The sequence below is a fragment of the Passer domesticus genome, chromosome 10 (assembly GCF_036417665.1).
Source record: "Passer domesticus isolate bPasDom1 chromosome 10, bPasDom1.hap1, whole genome shotgun sequence".
NCBI lineage: Eukaryota > Metazoa > Chordata > Aves > Passeriformes > Passeridae > Passer > Passer domesticus.
The window spans coordinates 10,454,563-10,471,151 of NC_087483.1; the positions used below are offsets into that span (position 1 = coordinate 10,454,563).

Below are 16,589 nucleotides of genomic sequence, written 5' to 3' on the forward strand. Positions count from 1 at the left end.
CTTTGGGAACAGTCCCCGTGCTCAGTGGCTGTCACACATGCAGGGTGTGACACAGACAGGGGACGTGTGGCCCAAAGCACCAATGCTGCTCTGTCCCCTGGGGAGCGCTGACAGCAGCAGGCGTGGCAGAGTCCCTGCCAAAGGAGACCTGCCACCTCCCAAGCCCTGCCAGACCTGTGGCCCCGGGGCACTTCTCTGCCAGAGGACAGCCCAAGCCAACGTGTGTTGGTGTCTGTGTGATCCTTTCTGCAGGTGACTGTTGGCAGGACCACCTGGAGCAACACTTGGTGGCCGCACTTGGTATCTGTCAGAAGAGAGAAGATGGTGCCCCTTCCTGGAATGTAGAACAAAAACACTACCCACTGTTGGCTTTCCGAGGACAATTCCAGTCTGATAGAGATAATGTCAATTTCCTTGTGTTCTTCTAACTTGGTGTTTTCCTTGCTTTCTGGATAAGAACCAGTGTCTGATGCCCCGTGCTGTGATTCCTGCCCTTCTGGCCGTGGCCAGAAGCTCATGTGCAAACACATCTGGGTGCCTTTGGGGCAGGGGAATGGACTGGTATAAGCAGTGATTCTCCCTGGTGAACCTGGCAATGACCCAGGAACTGGAAAAGATTTGGGACCAGTCCTGAGGCATGGTGGCAATCATAAACACATGGTGTGACACAGACACAGGACAGGTGGCCCAGAGTACCAGTACTGCTTTGTCCTCTGGGAAGCACTGACATCAGGAGGTGTGGCAGAGTCCCTGAGGAGGGTGTGGGCATTGAACGCCTTCCTGGGCTAACTGGTGACAGCTGAGCTGGCCATGTGCTTGCTGTATCATCTTTATGTCCTGCTTCACACTGGATTGTTCCATGTTCATCTTTCCCACCTCCTTGTGGAGACCCTGGCGTAAACCCATGGCCTAGGACTCCTCATCCTGCCCTGTGTAGCCCACCACACAACCAGGTCAGCAGGGATGGATCCTGCACCTCCTGCCCAAGCCAGGCTCTGCGCTGGATCATGGATCCCACCTGAACAGCAAAGACCTGATCCCACAGCTTCAACCACTGCCTGCACAGGGAGGACAGAGGCAAGCACTGCTAAGGAAGTGACGAGTCAAAGAACAGGGGGAGTCTGGTGGGGGAGCTTCTGCTCCTCCGGCATGGCCTGAAGGTTTCCACAAGACTGTAAATCTGATGTCAGCCTCACCCTCGATGGCAGAATCCAGCAGCTAGTACAGACTGACAGTGTCCATGTCTACTGCTCTGCCCAAATCCACAGCTCCTGTCCTGGGGGAGCAGGAGCCTTTCTGCCTGCAAGGGATCCTCCTAGGTAGCAGGGGTAGTTAGCTGTGAGCACATGGCAGATGATGCAGAGACAGCCAAGCTCCCAAGAGCATCTTTCTCTGGACAAGGTGGATAGCTCTGGCAGGCACCAGATGCTCGCACAGTCAATTGATAAACACAGGCTGATAGAGAAAGCAGGAGAGACTCTTTGTATGAAGTTCCAATGGCAGCTTAATAACAACCACGCTGAAACTAGACAGGGAGAGCAGAGCCCCGAACAGAGCAGGGCCCAGCAGTTAAAACCAGCCAGGAGTAGGCAGGATATCATAATCTGAGGGCCAATGGGTAAAGGGACTAGGGGTGGAATGAAGGCGGGGCAAGGAGGAAACAACCAACGGGGATACAGTGGGGGAGTGTCTACAAAGGTAAGCCAATGGGAAAACTGGAGACAGTGAACTTTCCAGAACTGGGGAGGAGAATAGGGATGATGTCACTGGGGTCATTAACATACAGAACCTGAGGAAACCAGAGTGCTGTGGGGAGGAGTCTCAGGGTGGCATTCAAACAAGTGTCCTCCCACGGCATCCTGGTTTCCCCCTCACCCACCTGGGATGCTGGAGTTAGCCACAAGCCTTCTGCTCCTTCCTGCCCAAAATCTCAGTGCCTGTTCTGGAGGGACAGGAGCCTTCCTGCCCAGCAGGGTTTTTCTAGGGTCAAAGGGGTGATTAGCAGTTTCTTTCTGTCCTAAGAGAAGCCTTTGTCCCAGAGGGGATGCTGTTGGGTGGGTTAGGTAGGATGTAGGGGTGGACAGCCAGGAGCCTCCTTCTGTCCTGGGGGGAGCCTTCCTGCTCAGAGAGGACAGTGTAGTGTAGAAGATGTGAACAGTCAGCAGGCTCCTTCCTCATCTTCCCCCACAGAGAACTGAAACCTGTATGCTGCACATCCCCCTCCTCATGCCATTTCTTCCTCACTGGTCTCCCATTGCTTGGCAGTGCTGCATGCTCAGCAGCAGGTAGATTGTAAACTCATAGAGTCCCTGCATCCTCCTGCCACAGACAAGGACACCTTCCACCAGACCAGGCTGCTCCAAGCCCCGTCCAACCCAGCCTTGGACACTTCCAGGGATCCAGAGCAGCCACAGCTTCTCTGGGCAGCCTCTGCCAGGGCCTCAGTACCCCAAGAGGGAAGAATTTCTTCCTAATAGCCCATCTAACCTTGCCTGCTGGCAGTGGGAAGCCATTCCCCTGTTGTCCTGGCCCTCCAGATGCCTGTCCAAAGTCCTTCTCAGTCTCTCTTGGAAGCCCTTTAGGCACTGAAAGAGGCTCTCTGGAGCTTTTCCTTCTCCAAGGTGAACACCCTCAGCTCTTACCTTTTCCTCACAGGAGGGGCCTGCAACCCTTGGAATATCTCTGTGGTCGTCTCTGGATTTGCTCAAACAGCTCCATGTCTTTCCTGTGCTGAGACCCCAGGGCTGGAGGCAGCTTTGTGTCACAGCATATGTCACAGCATAAGTTGCAGTTGAGACAGCCACAATACACAGAGTAACACCACACAATTTCAGAAAGCTTCAGTCCATATAGAACAACACCTCACCACTTCAGAAGGCTACAAGCATCTGCCCTTCTTGTTCTTCAGCCCAGCCTTTTATCCCCTCATGCTGATGCCCTGCACCTGTGTGCCCTCTGCTCCCTTTGGTGGTTGCTCAGTGCCCCTGGGCACTCCATGGCTCGTTGCTGTCAGTGCTGCTCACCTGCTGCTCACAGCTGCACCCACTGGGGATGAGGCTGGGCCAGCCCCACACCAATCACCACACACTGTGTGCCTACAGCTTTGCAGGTGTTCAGGTCTCACCTGAGCAGGGCAGAGGGGCAGAACCTCCTGTCCTTCTGCCCATGCTGTGGGATCAGCCCAGGACATGCTTGGTTTCCAGGGGTGAGTTCACGTGGCCCAGGCATGTCCAGCTCCCACCCACCGGTACCCACAGCCCTTGGCAGGGCTGCTCTCAATCCCTCCATCCCCCAAGGTGGATTGATGCTGGGGGTTGCCCTCACTCAGGTGCAGCATGAGCACTTGGCCTTGTTGAACCTCATGAGGCTTCCATGGGCCACTTCTTGAGCTTGTCCAGATCCCTCTGCATCATTCAGTCCTTCAGTTGTGTCATTGCACCCTCAGCTTGGTGTCATCTGCAAACCTGCTGAGGGTGCACTCAATCCCTTCATCCATGTATTCATAAAAATACTACACAGTAGTGATCCCTGTACAGACCCTGAGGGTCACTTGCCTTCTCCTTGCCTCTTACCTAAGTCATGGTAAGACTACCATGACCTTGGAAGTCCATGTGGGACAAAGTGGGTGGCATCATGTCAAGAGACAGTGCTTAGGATCACCATGGTCATGGCTAAATCTTGGATCTCTTTTTATTGCATGTAAAAAAACAGTCTGCATTTGTATCTCTCTTTTCATGTGCTGCAACTCTTGAGAAACAGATTCCTTCCAAAACAGAAAAATAATTTCAGAAACTTTTCTTGGAGGAGTCTGGGGTTGCCATGCAGGATATCAGGTCCCAAAAGACCTGATAGATCAAAAGACTCCAGCTGCCTGGGATGAATCTTGAATAGATTCCAGAGCTGAGAGTTTCTCCAAAGGAGAAAAATCGCCTCAGGTAACATCTTGGAAGTAGTCTAGGACTGACACCTAGGATCTCTGAAATCAGAGATCAAAACATTCTAGAAGATCCCTGGGAAGAGTGTCAGAGGACTCCTGGAAGAAGCCGTTTCTATCAAACAAGAATTGTACTGAATATATCGTGTATCTACTTGATCTCTTCTGCATGTGCTCAATCCAAAATTGCAGCTTGCAGCAGATTTTAACAACAGGTGAAATCCAGACAGCCATGTCCTCTCAAGACATCACTGCATAACACTTGAATAATTCAGTTTCAGCAAGAAGAAATTTAAATGCAGAGTAATATTGCACACAGGTGTAAAGATGTCCATAATTTGGAAAAGGCAAACAGGGCTGAGTTAAGTCAGCCTAAGTTGAATCTTTTTAAATAAATAAGTTTTTTCTGTCTTGCTTATCCGCATAAGCGTAAGCAGCAGGATGAGGGAAGTGATCATTCCCTTTTTAGTGAGCTGTTTCCTTGATTACATTTTTCTGTGGCTAAATGCATTAGAGGAGGCACAGGCTCCCAGCATGGTTTGGTGGATATGATGCCCACATGTCTGGGGACAGGCAACCCAAGCCACCTGACATGAGGCTGCTGTGCCAGCTCCCCTCTGCCTGGGACACACACTAGCAGACAAAGGAAAACACAGTGAAGTTCCTCTTGCATCACCCTTAGCAGTTTATTATCCCATCTGACTTCCAGCTCTGACAATGACCTGTGAATGCCCCATGGCACCATGGTCTGAGTTGGGGGAAGCGTGGAGCCCTGGGGCTCAGGCTGTGCCATGATGCCAACCACCTCACAGCTTTCTGCTTCAGCTGCCCCTTTTCCAAGGGCTGGTGGCGACTTCACTTGTGGAAGCTAGGTCCCACCAGCGGGGGGACAGAACAATAAGAGAATTAAGCAAAGCACTCCTTTTCTCACACATCTGGGGGAAGACAGCTGTCCATCCCCTCCCAGCACAGGCTCCAGAGTAGAGCAAGTAACTCAAAGGCCATCACTGGCACCCACAGTACAGAGGTCAGCTCAGCAGGGATTGTGCAGTACCCCCCAACCCCCAATGGTGGGCACAGGGGAGACCCAAATCCCACACTCTTGGTATACACAGACAGCCTGTGACAATAAATGCAGCCTTGCAACCCAGGATGAGAGTCTGTCCAAATGTGGAATACAACACAGCTCGGCAGCTTCATCTGATCTTCAAAATGGTCTGAAAAGGCACTTCACTCCCCATCTGGGGATGGAGAACATACCTGGAAAAAACCTTAGAAAGGGAATGTTTAGAAGAGGTTCAACAGCAAGCAGAGGCTCTGCAGCACCGGCACAGCACCCTTCCCTGGCAGAGGCAGCAGTCCACATGCTAAGGTCAGCATGGAGATGTCCCATGCAACACACACCGCCACGGCCCCATGCTGACACCGGGATCCAAGACAAGTCCAGGGCCATGGCATCCCCAGCGTCCCAGGTTCAAGCAGACAGGGCTCCCTGCTCCTCCTGCCCTGGCCCAGCCGAGGGTCTGGCTCTGGCTGGCAGCTGCCCAGCCAGAGGGCTGCTGGGGTAGAGCCGGCAGAACCGCCCCAGCGTCCAGATGGGGAAGATGTTGCGGTACGCGGTGTAACTGATGGCACACGACTTGTTGAACACCCCAGCGATGTTCTCCTGGGAGACAAGCAGAGAGCAGAATGGTGTGAGTGACAGGGCACTGCTGCATGTTCAGGAACATCTTGGAAAGACTAAAGATGTACCTGAGGCCAGTCCCCGTTGGGCAGCTGCTTGTCCATCAACACTTTAATGCCCCTTTCCAGCACACTGATGTCAGGGTACCTACAAAGCACAAGTGAAATGTGAGGATCTTTATCCAAACCATCTGCAAACCCTCAACCATGTGTCTGGAGCTCAACCACCTCCAGGCTGCCCCGAGCTTGCCCTAGGCATCCTGAGTGCTTTGGGAAGGGCTCCCCACAACCCCAAGACACTAGATATTATGAACATGGCACCACTGTCCCAGCCTGGAGGCCTGCAGTCATGATCAAAAGCTTTGCTTTGCACTGGGTCACACCAGCAGGCCCAAGGCCACCCAACCCAGCTTGATCTCTTCTCCCTGAGCACTGGGGCTACTCTTACCTGACAGCCATGAGCCCCAGCAGGGCCCAGCAGGTGTTGTGGATCTGTGACTCAGCACTCTGCACGTACGTGCGCTGCTCGCAGGACTCGAAATCCTCTCCCCACCCGCCATCTGCCATCTGCTTGGAGATGAGGAACTGGCAGGCCTGGGCCACCTCTTGGCAGACAGTCCTGCAGGAATGGGAGCCAGAATCAAGACATGACTGGGGACAGAGAGTGTTTGGATGCCCCCAGTTCTCAGCTGCAAAGAGAAGCAGTGCCCATGGCTGGGACTGCCCTGAGAGTTTGAGGGTGAGGCAGCAAGTGCTCTAGCCATACTGCAGGCACAGGATTTGGGAGGAGCAGTCCCTGAGGCAGGAGAGCCCATGCACAGCCAGGGATCCATCCAGCCCCACCACAGAGTCCTACCCTGGCCCAGGAGGTAGGAAGGGGCAGGGCACCCAGACATCCCCTTCTCACCCGTTGTGGTATGTGTGCTGCATGCTGGCAAACGCCTCCAGGCCAAACCAGGTGCCGTAGGTGAAACAAACCCCCCAGCTCCTAGGAGGAAGGGGAGAGCAGCACTGTCAGGGGTGCAAGGCCTCAGGGAGAGGCAGGCTGTGTTCACAGAAGAGCAGAGCCAGGCACAGAGCTGCAGCCTGCCTTCCCCTATCACCAACCATGCCCAGTCCCACCAGCACCTGCTCCCAGCTAACTCAAATGTCAGCAGATCTGGGAACACAGGAGCTGGAGCCACCCCAACTTCTCTGGAACACACAAGGTACCTGCTCTACCTGGCTGAAAGGAGAGTAACTGAGAGCAAAGCACAACAGCTACAGAAGGATCAGCCCTTCCTTTCCCTCCCACAGATCCTGCCAGCCAGGAACACTTGCCATGATGTTCCCTCTCACACTGGGGCAGCCAGAAGAAAACAGGGTGCTGGGAACACCACCTACCCTTCCCAGGACCCATCTGCTCGCTGCTTCTTGCGACAGAAATCCAGGCCCTTCTGCAGAGTCTCCCTGGACAGGAAAGAAGTCATCCACTTCAGAAGCAGCTCAAACTCAGTGTTTGCTTCACTGGGGGCTCCATCAGCCCCTCTGAGGCTTTGATGGATCCCATTGTTGGAGGGCACAAGAGACAAGAGCATGCAGACAGGCAGCTACATTGTTCAGGAGACCATGGCAGGCAGCTTGGGACAGTGAGCCTGTCTTCTCCCCTGCCCAGCTCTCATCTCAGTGCCTCACCTGATCTCCACGGCTCGGTGCTCAGGGAACTGGCTCTGGAAGTGTCTCAGTGCCTGCATGACAGCTGATGTGCATTCCACGTATGTGTAGTCAATCATGATGTCACCTGCCAGCAGGCAAGGGGTATCAGTGCCACAGCCCCTGTGTGGGCAAGCCTCCAGGGCAGCCCTGCCAGCCTGTCCCAGACCCAGGGCACACTGATCCCCTGTCAGGCACCCACTGGGCACGCTGAGCCCAGGCCACTTTGTCCCTTCACAGTGGGCAGGACAACCCAGAGCTCCCCTTACCAAACACCTCCGAGGGGTTCAGCAGCTCCAGTAAGTGGCCTCCCCGCTTGGTTTCGTAAGTGGCAAAGCCTCCATCCGTGTTCCTCATGCTCAGCAACTGCCCAGACAAGCAGAGAGGGGGTGGTACAACCTCATGGGCAGTACTACTCCAGTCTGGCCCCAAGCCAGCTGTGAAGATAAAGTCAGACCTACAGGTCTGTGGGGCTGGCAGAAAACCCAGTCCCAAACCAGCGTGACAAAGCAAGCCCAGTCTGGGCCATGACATGACATTAGGTCACATAGGCAGAGTGTTGCCACACCAGGCCTCACACTAGCTCAGATCTAACCAGATCTAATACCGCATCTAATCTCAGTTCCTTGGGCCTTGGCATCTCTTACAGTTCTGCATGCTCCTTGGCCTAATTTTTGCAGCTCTTACCACGTTCACAGCATCAAAGAGGCGCTCAGCAGGCACAAGCTTGGCTATGAAGGGACACTTCTCCTGCAGCAGCATGACTGCCTTCAGCCCCTCTGCTGTGCAATCTGCCACGATCCAGCCACAGTCCCGCGTGCTGAAGGGGAAGCCACCCTGGAAAAGGATCAGGTGGGCTTAGGGAGCAGGATCACTTTCCCTCCCCCACTCTATTCTTGGAAGAGAGCAGGTGCTGCCCCTGATTCCTATTCCCTCTGCCCAAATCCCTCCCCAGTTACGTGTCCTTGAGAGACCAGCGCCAGCCATCATACCTTGTTCATATGGCGGTAATATTTCTGGTAGTCAGGTGGGTTCTCTGGGATCTGCAGGAGACAAGAAACAAGTGAGGGCAGCCTGGAAGTGCCTGGCTGCAGGACCATGGGCTGAAACCATTGCAGGTGGTTTTTCCATGTGGCAGCAGACAGTACCTGCCTTCCACTGAGGGAAGTAGACAGGAAAGAGGTCAGCTCTGGAGCAGGGAGAAATCACCTTTTGGCCTGATTTCAGCAATTGTTGCTAAAGCCCCCTCTGGGAGCTTGCCTGCCATGGAACCATCTGCTTTCAATGCAGCAGCACCACAAACAAGACCTGTGACTGCCTATGCATCAAGCTGCTGGTGACAATGACCCTCACCTTGAGCCACTGCTGGCCTGGCCAGCAGAAGCTGAGGTCATACAGTCACTATCCAATGCTCCTGGGTTTCCCAGAAGGGTGCCTCAAATGTGTCAGCACCAGACAAGATGAAGGCCAAATAAGCCTAAGCTTTCAGTTTTCCAGCCCCTCTAAGCTCAGGCAGACAACCCAAGCATCCCTGGGCCTTGCTAAGGTCCTCTCCAAGCTTCAAAGATGGTTCCCTGAAAACAGGGAGTAGAAAACAGGAGGCTGGGCCTGGGACTTTGCTAGTCAGCCCTTCAGAAGCTCTCTTCAGAAGGCAACAGATGCATCCAACAGGGTTCTGAGCAACAGCCAAGCCTGCACAGCCAGTCTGTGAGACACCACTGAGCAACTCTGCTCACCTGGGAGAACTGGAGGAACCCATGGGCGTTCTGGAGGCAGGAGGTGAATTCGGGCATCTCCTGGGCTTCTGCCTAGAAACAGACACACAGTGAGCAGTCAGCAAGGGGCTGTAGCCAGACGTGTTTTCCCAGCTCAGTCACAGGACACCAGGCCAGAACAGAGCTCCAAAGGGGTGCACAGCATGAGCTCTGGTACTTGGGGACTCATGAGCAGAGACCCCTTTCCCAAGGCAGCACTGAAGGGTGCATTACCTCCAGGAAGGCTTGGACGGCAAAAGCAGTATCCCAGAGCTGGGATCCATTTGTGCCCTGGAAGAGAGAAAATACAGTGAGAGGCAGGTGCTAGCAGCAGCCTGACCCAGCTGTGGGGACTGTGGGACAGCACATCCCTCCTGCATTACCCCCAACAGCTCCCTCCTATGTCATCCTGCATCAGGGCTGACGGGCTGGCACAGAGAGGACAGATGCAGCAGGTCAAGGGACAGCAAGGGAGCACAAAAGAAGACAGCTGCTTCAGTCTGCTCTGTGCACAGCCAAGGCAGCAGAGGGGGCTAGCATTAAGGAACAGCAGGACACAATGGCTCTGAGAGAAGCTGAGCTCAGCCCACACTGAGAATCAGAGGCCTGGCTTTCTCCTGCCCTTCTCCCAGGACTCATGAGGATGGATGGAATGCCACAGGGAGGCAAACTAGCGGGACAGACAGTACTCCCTCCTGGCACAGCTGGGGCAAGTGGCAGTGAGAAGGCCACCAGGCACCAGAGGTGAGATGCCAGGAGCTCAGGCCTGGGATGAACATGCTATCCCATCACTCCACGGGCTGCCCCAGCACACCACGCTCCTTTTAGTCATGGCTGAACTCCTACAGCACTTCACCTGCATCTTCATGCCGTCGAGGCCCAGCCTGTGGGAGGAGAGAGCACAGTGCTGCAGCACAGGCACAGTGGGAGCACCAGGAGTCATGGTGTGCCGTGCCAGATGGGACAGACTCAGCCCTTACCAGAGATAGTCAGGGATCCTGGAAACATGCTCCTGAAAAGCTGGGGACTCCTTCCCTTCCACGAACCAGCGAACCAGCATGTTGATTGTCTTGGAGATCTGCCAAGAGGAGCATTGTCACTGCTCACACTCTGTCACTTCTTCCAGCCCCAGAAACACACATCCCCCCCACTCGACGCAAAGCCATCCAGAGGTTGTCTCGGCCTTGATCCCAATGTGACATCACCCAATATAGCTGAGTTAGCAGGGCAGGTGCCATGAGATTTCTCCGGAGCTTCCTCTGAGCTCATCTCCCTGGATCTCAAGGAGAGATACTCCTCACCAGGGCCACAGCTGTCCCCATGCCCTCTGCATCTCCTGTGCCCTGTTAGCCTTAAGCTCTTGAGCATCGGAGGAGTTGAGCAAGATCTGGTGATTACTACATGGCACACTTGCACAAGCTGGTCCTTAAAGAACAAAGGGTGAGACACCAAAGGACTAACAGCAGGTGTCCTACCGGCCCGATGCTGATGCACTTGGTGAATCTGTCATCAGCCTTGATGTGGTCGTACAGCTCCGTGACAGCTCGCTGCCGCAGGTGAGTGCTGTGGTGAGCTTCATACATGTTCATGATGGCTACAGGAGAAGAAAGGGACATGCAGTGAAAAAACCCACCCTGTGCAGCCAGATTCACTTGCTGTGGCCAGCTGCACCCCAACTCATACAACCATCAACCAGCAGGATGGAGCCAAGCTCTGTCCCAGAGTGGCCACAAGGCCCTGCTGCTCTCAGGGAGGGAGAACCCATGGATCACACAATTCCAGTCTCCATCCCAGCTGCAGGGCATACACCAGTAGCAGGGAGCAGACCCTGAGGAGCTCTGAGGGTACAAGGCAGCCTCAGTGCTCCTTGCAGCAGCCCAGCACTCACCGTAGGCAGCAGCCAGCAGCCAGCTGTGTGGGGTGTACACGTCACAGGCAGCCACGTTGTTCCTCTGTGCTGGCCAGTCTATGCTGGCGTAGTCTTGCACGTACAGCTCCTGGCACGAGAGAGCAAAGGGCAGCCTGGCCACCAGGAGCAGGCTCCTGGGGCAGTGACTGCTGGGAGCTGGCTCAGAGACCATGCAGGTTACGAGAGCTGCCACTGGGCAAGCCAGAGGCTGGCTCACAAGAGCACGGCCAGCAGGGCAGCTGGTCACAGAGGCACGTGTCCCTGTCCAGTGGGATCAGCTCCCTGCTCACCTGCCGCAAGCTCCGTATGAGCTCGTCCTCCTCTGCTGCCAATCGCTTAGCATAGCAGTAACTCATGGGAAGGTAAACCTGGCGGCAGTGACACCAGAGCCGCGACGGATGCGCTGGAAACCATGTGGGCAGCAGCCTGATTGCAACAGAGAAAGTGCTGCTGTGAGCAACAAGGAAGGCCAAGGGCCACTGGAGAGGTGTTGTGTGGAATGCCCAGAGCCGGGCTGGCCTTTCCTTGTCCCCTGCACTAGGGGATATACACACAGCCTGGCCCTGCTCAGATTCCCCCTCCCACAGGGATACTCCCTCCTGACACCACTCCAGCCCAGCCAACACATGGAAGAGAGCACCTCAAGCTCAAAGAGGAAGAGAGAAGCTAGTTCAGTCACATGGGACGTTGAAGGCAGAGGCCTGGACTGACAGTTAATGGCATTTGCTGACAAAGCACCAGCAGCCCTTGGTACTGTGCAGCCCTCAATTTCCTGCAGGGATAGTGTCAGACATTTTCCTCTCTGACACCCAGCAGCCCTCTGAGTATTCAGAGAGGGTACAAGCAAGGGTTTAGGGCTGACAGCCTCACATGTGGCTGTCCCTCCCTGCTAGGGTGCAGTTCTGGCTGCTGGAAGATACTGGTGGCTGGCAGGGGGCACAGGAATGTATTAGGGACCCTGTGGGAAAGGCTACCAGGGCTGTGCTCTGGCATCTCCCTTGGATGCAGTGCTCAGTGCTATCCCCCTGACTGGCTGGCCTGCTGCTGGCTCCCAGCTGACAAGCAGCCTGAGCCCCTCCAGCTCCTGGCTGTAGCTGGCGTTATCCCACAGTCACCAGCACCTGGGACAGCTCTGGGTGGTGGCAGGACTGACACCAGCTTCTCTCTCCACAGTGAGGGGGACACATACCACATCTCTGGGAGAAGCGTGTTCATTCCCTCCCAGCTGTACACGTTCAAGACAGCCAGCCAAAACTTGCCCCAGGAAGGGATTCCCACAGCACCTCCTGCACAGAACAGTATCAGCTTTCAGGGTTAACACGGCCATGCCAGCTCACAACTTTCTTCCCCATCACAGGGCCCACTTCTCCCCATGTTTGGGAGCACACTACTCAGGCTGGAATATATGTCCCAAAACAGGGCAAGCAGGCAATGGCACAAAAATGCAACACAGCTTCCCATCATTAATTGAAAATGCAATTACCATGAAAGGCAAGTAAGAACAACAGTTCTTCCACTACCTGGCAGCCCCCAGTGTTCCCTGCAGCCCTCAGGTCTGGCCAGACCTCTCTCACCAGAGCACCGGCCCCATGGCTGACCTTTGCTGTGCAGGTTGACACGGGCCCGCACAACGTCAGGGTCATCTGGTCCAACCCCCAGGATCCTCAAGGCTACGTAGTTGAGGGCTGTGCCAAACACTGTTGATTTATCTTCCACATGTCTGTCAACAGCATACACAGAAACACCAGATCCATTAGTCAGTTGTTGCCATTAGCCAGACACAAACCATTGCACAAGGCAGTTTTTATTAGGGAGGGTGAAGCGGGATGCCAGGGGTGACTTGGGAAAAGAGGGGCTTGACTAATACAGGAATAAACATTGCTCTGCACTATCCTGTCACACATGATGCTTTGGGATATAGTCCCCCAGGGGAGATGTGGCCAGACTTGATGCTACGGCCCCCTCTGTGACAGTGTACATGGAGTGTTGCACAAGCAAGTCCAACCACCCACAGCAATCGCAGGTGCTGAGTCCCCCTCCCTGAGCCCGGGCAGATCTGACAGCAGCTCTGAACCCAGCACCTCGGAGCTGCCATCACCCAAAGAAGCATCTTTGGTACTCACAAGCCCCAGCCTCCGTCCGGGAGCTGCACAGAGCGCAGGTAGCGCACCATCTCCTTCCGGAACCCCTCGGGCAGCTGGATTTTGGCCGTGTGGCAGGTGATGAGCAGACCTGGAGGAGCAGACAGGCCGGCACTGTAGCGAGCCGACCCTCAGGGCATTCACCCCCGGGCAGGTGCCCAGGCCTACCTGGCAGCAGGAACAGCGGCCCGCCGTAATCGCCCGCCCAGTGCCCATCCTCGGCCTGCAGCGCTGCGTAGAACCGCATCCCGTTGCGGGCCGCCTCCCGGGCCGAGCCGGCCGCCGGCAGCGCCTGCAGCGTGGCGCCCTGAGGGGAGACAGGGGCACCTCAGCGTGCGCCCCGGGCACGGCCCCGCCGCCCCGGCCCGGGCCCCCCGCACCGTGTCCAGCCCGAGGCTGTGCTGCTCCAGCGCTGTCTGCGCTCGCCGCTCCCCGACATCGCCTTCGCCATCGCCCAGGTAGCGCCAGAGCTGCCGCCCACCCTCGCAGCGCAGCCGCCACGCCGGCAGCTCCGTGGCCGCCGCCGAGCGCCAAGGGCCGCCGCGCCGCCGAACCGCCCTGCCGGACATGGGCACCGTGAACCGCGGCCGCCACCCCGCTCCGCTCCCGACCCCACCGCCGGGATCCATCCACTGCCCCCCGCCACCGCCGGGACTCACACGCCGTCCGCCGCCATCGCCGCTCCCGATCCCCGCGCCGGCTGGTCCCACATCGCCTCACGGGCGGCAGCCAATGGCGGCCCCCGGCTCGCCCCGGCCCGCCCCATCTCCTCCCGGCCCCGGCCCGCCCCGTCTCCTCCCGGCCCCTCCTGCCGTGGGACGGGGCTCGGCAAGTGGCGGGGGCTGGACTCCTGCGCCGCACATTCCTGCCCCCGGCACAGGAGCGCCGTCCCCCTCACAGACCCCGGCAGCCGAGCCGTCCCTTTGGGTGACAGCGCCAGCCTCTGGAACGACTGTCCCCACCTCCGTGCGCCCTAAGTCCAGGCGTGTGGTTTCTATCGTTAATGGCAATAGCAAAACAGCGCCGGCCCAGCGCGGTGCCCAGCTCATATGGGCCAGGAGGGAGCGGGGGGATGTGCCTGGTGCAGGGCCAGCCATGGGCACAGCGCACCCTGGCCCTCAGCCTGTGCCCTCCCTCGCTGCCGTGCCCCCGTTCTTCCCGTGTCACCTTCGTGCAGGCAATGCCGTGGGACAGCAGTCCATGAGGAGATGGCAGAGCTCCTCCTGTCCAGTCCCCATCTCTCTCCTAACACCCACCTGCACCAGAAATTTTTAGTAATTGCCAAATTCCTGTTACTTAGGCATTGTTTTCACCCATGTTTTTCTGTCTGAAGCTCAGCTGGAAGCTCACCTCTGGCTGCTGTGTTTGTAGGTGCCAGGGAGCCTGCTCCCTGCAAAGCTGCTGTGTGTGCCGGCACTGCGAGTGCAGCCCTGCAGAGGCAGTTTCTTCATCCTCCCACCCAAATTCCTCTGCTTTCATTACTTTTTTTGTCCCAGTTCAATGACCGCTGGCGTTTGTCTCATGGTCTGGCAGAGCCTGGCGCCACGCACACCCGAGAGACAAAGAAATAGGCTGTCTTTTCTCCTGGAATGAGGAGCCCACATTGTCAGGGAGACAGGCAGAGGGCTCAAGTGTTTTGCTCAGCCTTGGGCACTGAAAAACCCCCTTGCTTCTTTAAACATATCAGCCCAAAGCTCTGGCAAGGAAGCTCTGACCCTGAGGAAAGGAGCCCCAAGGCTGCATGCTCCTGTTCGAAGATCAGAACATGAATTTTAAAATAACAGAAGCAGCTCTTTGGACAGCACTGAAAGCACAGCTCACAGCTCCACACCCATATCCAGACTCCCGGGCTGTCACAGGCTGGGTTAGGGATGATCCAGGCCAGGGGAGCAGTCTTTGCAAAGGGTATGAGCCTGGACAAGGATCAGCAAAGTCTCTAGGAGCTGCTCATTAGCAGAGGCAGAAGAGGGCCAAGGTTTCAGGTGTTCACATCTGATCCTGCTGCTCCTTCCCATCCTATCAGGACATCATTCCAGATCATCACCAGTAAAATACAGAAGTCAGAATGATTTGAGGTGAAATGGACAGCAAGAATCACCAGGAAAGAGAATTTAAAGACTCTCCAAGTTTTGACCTGTCAAATGCTACTTTTTCTGTTCCATTTTAAGGAAAGGTCACTTTCCAGAATGACATCAGAATATGGTTTAAGGAGATGAGCTAGGACCTTGTCTCTGACTAGAAAAGGTTTGCTTTAATGCATTTCTTGGCTGAGGATTGAGCTAGAAATCTACCAGATCAAATTGCTATCAACAGAAAAAATGCTGTCTCCTTTCTGCTGACAGAGAGCCCCATTTATAGCCAGCTCTTACAGGAATGCAAGTACTCTTGGAAAAAATCAAATCGTGCAAAATTGCTGACAAACTACCTCCACACTAGAAACAAAAAAACTACCTAAAAGCATCCCTGCTGTCTCTGCTAGTCCCACCAGAGCACAGATAACTTCTGTAGTTTGCAATGCCCTAAATGCAAGAATTTCAGTGGTCAGGGAAATATTTAGAGTGAACATACTCAACCCTAATGCTGGGGAAATTATTTTTCCCCAAACCAGTGTTTGAGCCTGTTAGAAAAACTTTCATGAGCTGATGTAAGGAAATTATCAATGCAGATGGGTTTTTTTTAATGCCAGTATGTGAAAAAGTTTTTTAAGTAACATGGTTGATGTTGTGTTAGTAGATTTGGGAACACAGGAACTGCCAGGGAATGTGTCTGTCCAGCAACAGGGTTTAGCTAAAAGTGCATTTAATGCCAGTTCACTGTGGCCACTGGGGCTGGCAGGGGACACGTGAACAAGTTTTGTATACCCATTTAAAATTAAATAAAGAATTAAGTTTGAGATAACTTTTCAAAGTTTCTAAAAAAAAATAATTCTAGTGTGACTCAGCATACAAACAATAACTCATCTTTTTTCTGAGTTTGCATGTTGATTTACACTTTCCTCCTCAGAATTGGTTCAAAATATTTGCAGTTTCATTTGTCTCTGGTGTTAGGTGGATATTTCTCAAACATTTCAACATTTCTTGAACAATACACACAGAAAAGTACAAGTCTTATGCTCACACTGACTGCAAAACATATTTTCATTGATGCTTTCTCTCCCATGGTATAAATGGTTTTGCACAAGCAGCAATGGTTGCAGTCTGTCATTTTGTTGGTGGTATGTTTGGTGAAGCTGAGTGAATTGAAATAACCTTATTTTCCCTTTCTGGCCTGACCCTACAATCTTTAAACAGTAGAAAGCAGGAAAAGTGTGTTCAATATTAATAGTGTGCAGTATATGTAGTGAGAAGATCAGACGTACAAGGAATTGCTATTTTTGCATACTCACTGTTCAGAGCAGAACAGCAGCTTTAAAGAAAGCATTCATATCTTTGAATTACAAGCTTGATTCACAATTCTGAGCATTGAAAGACCCATCT

The 16,589-nt window shown here is 54.5% G+C and overlaps 1 protein-coding gene across 1 annotated transcript; it reads right to left on the reverse strand.

Annotated features, from left to right (window-relative positions):
* Positions 1-5,267: 5,267 nt before the first annotated feature.
* Positions 5,268-13,908, reverse strand: LSS (lanosterol synthase). Its single transcript, XM_064433742.1, has 22 exons — positions 13,773-13,908; positions 13,494-13,671; positions 13,282-13,420; positions 13,096-13,204; positions 12,571-12,692; positions 12,162-12,258; positions 11,263-11,398; positions 10,952-11,060; positions 10,539-10,657; positions 10,044-10,141; positions 9,920-9,947; positions 9,298-9,354; positions 9,046-9,117; positions 8,302-8,352; positions 7,997-8,146; positions 7,579-7,675; positions 7,292-7,397; positions 7,001-7,066; positions 6,525-6,605; positions 6,066-6,236; positions 5,687-5,765; positions 5,268-5,600 (listed from the first exon to the last, which is right to left on the reverse strand). Exons 1-22 carry the CDS (start codon positions 13,877-13,879, stop codon positions 5,409-5,411), a joined length of 2,364 nt encoding a protein of 787 aa, XP_064289812.1. The 5' UTR covers positions 13,880-13,908; the 3' UTR covers positions 5,268-5,408.
* Positions 13,909-16,589: the final 2,681 nt, after the last annotated feature.

What these genes read in the sequence shown, in the direction of transcription:
- LSS (XM_064433742.1), bottom strand. Translation starts at nt 13,879, where the DNA reads ATGGGGCGGGCCGGGGCGAGCCGGGGGCCGCCATTGGCTGCCGCCCGT. An exon ending in AGTGCATCAGCATCGGGCCG is followed by an intron (nt 10,142 to 10,538) that starts GTAGGACACCTG and finishes TCCTCTTGGCAG; the next exon opens with ATCTCCAAGACAATCAACAT. An exon ending in GGTTCCTCCAGTTCTCCCAG is followed by an intron (nt 8,353 to 9,045) that starts GTGAGCAGAGTT and finishes TGTCTCCTGCAG; the next exon opens with ATCCCAGAGAACCCACCTGA.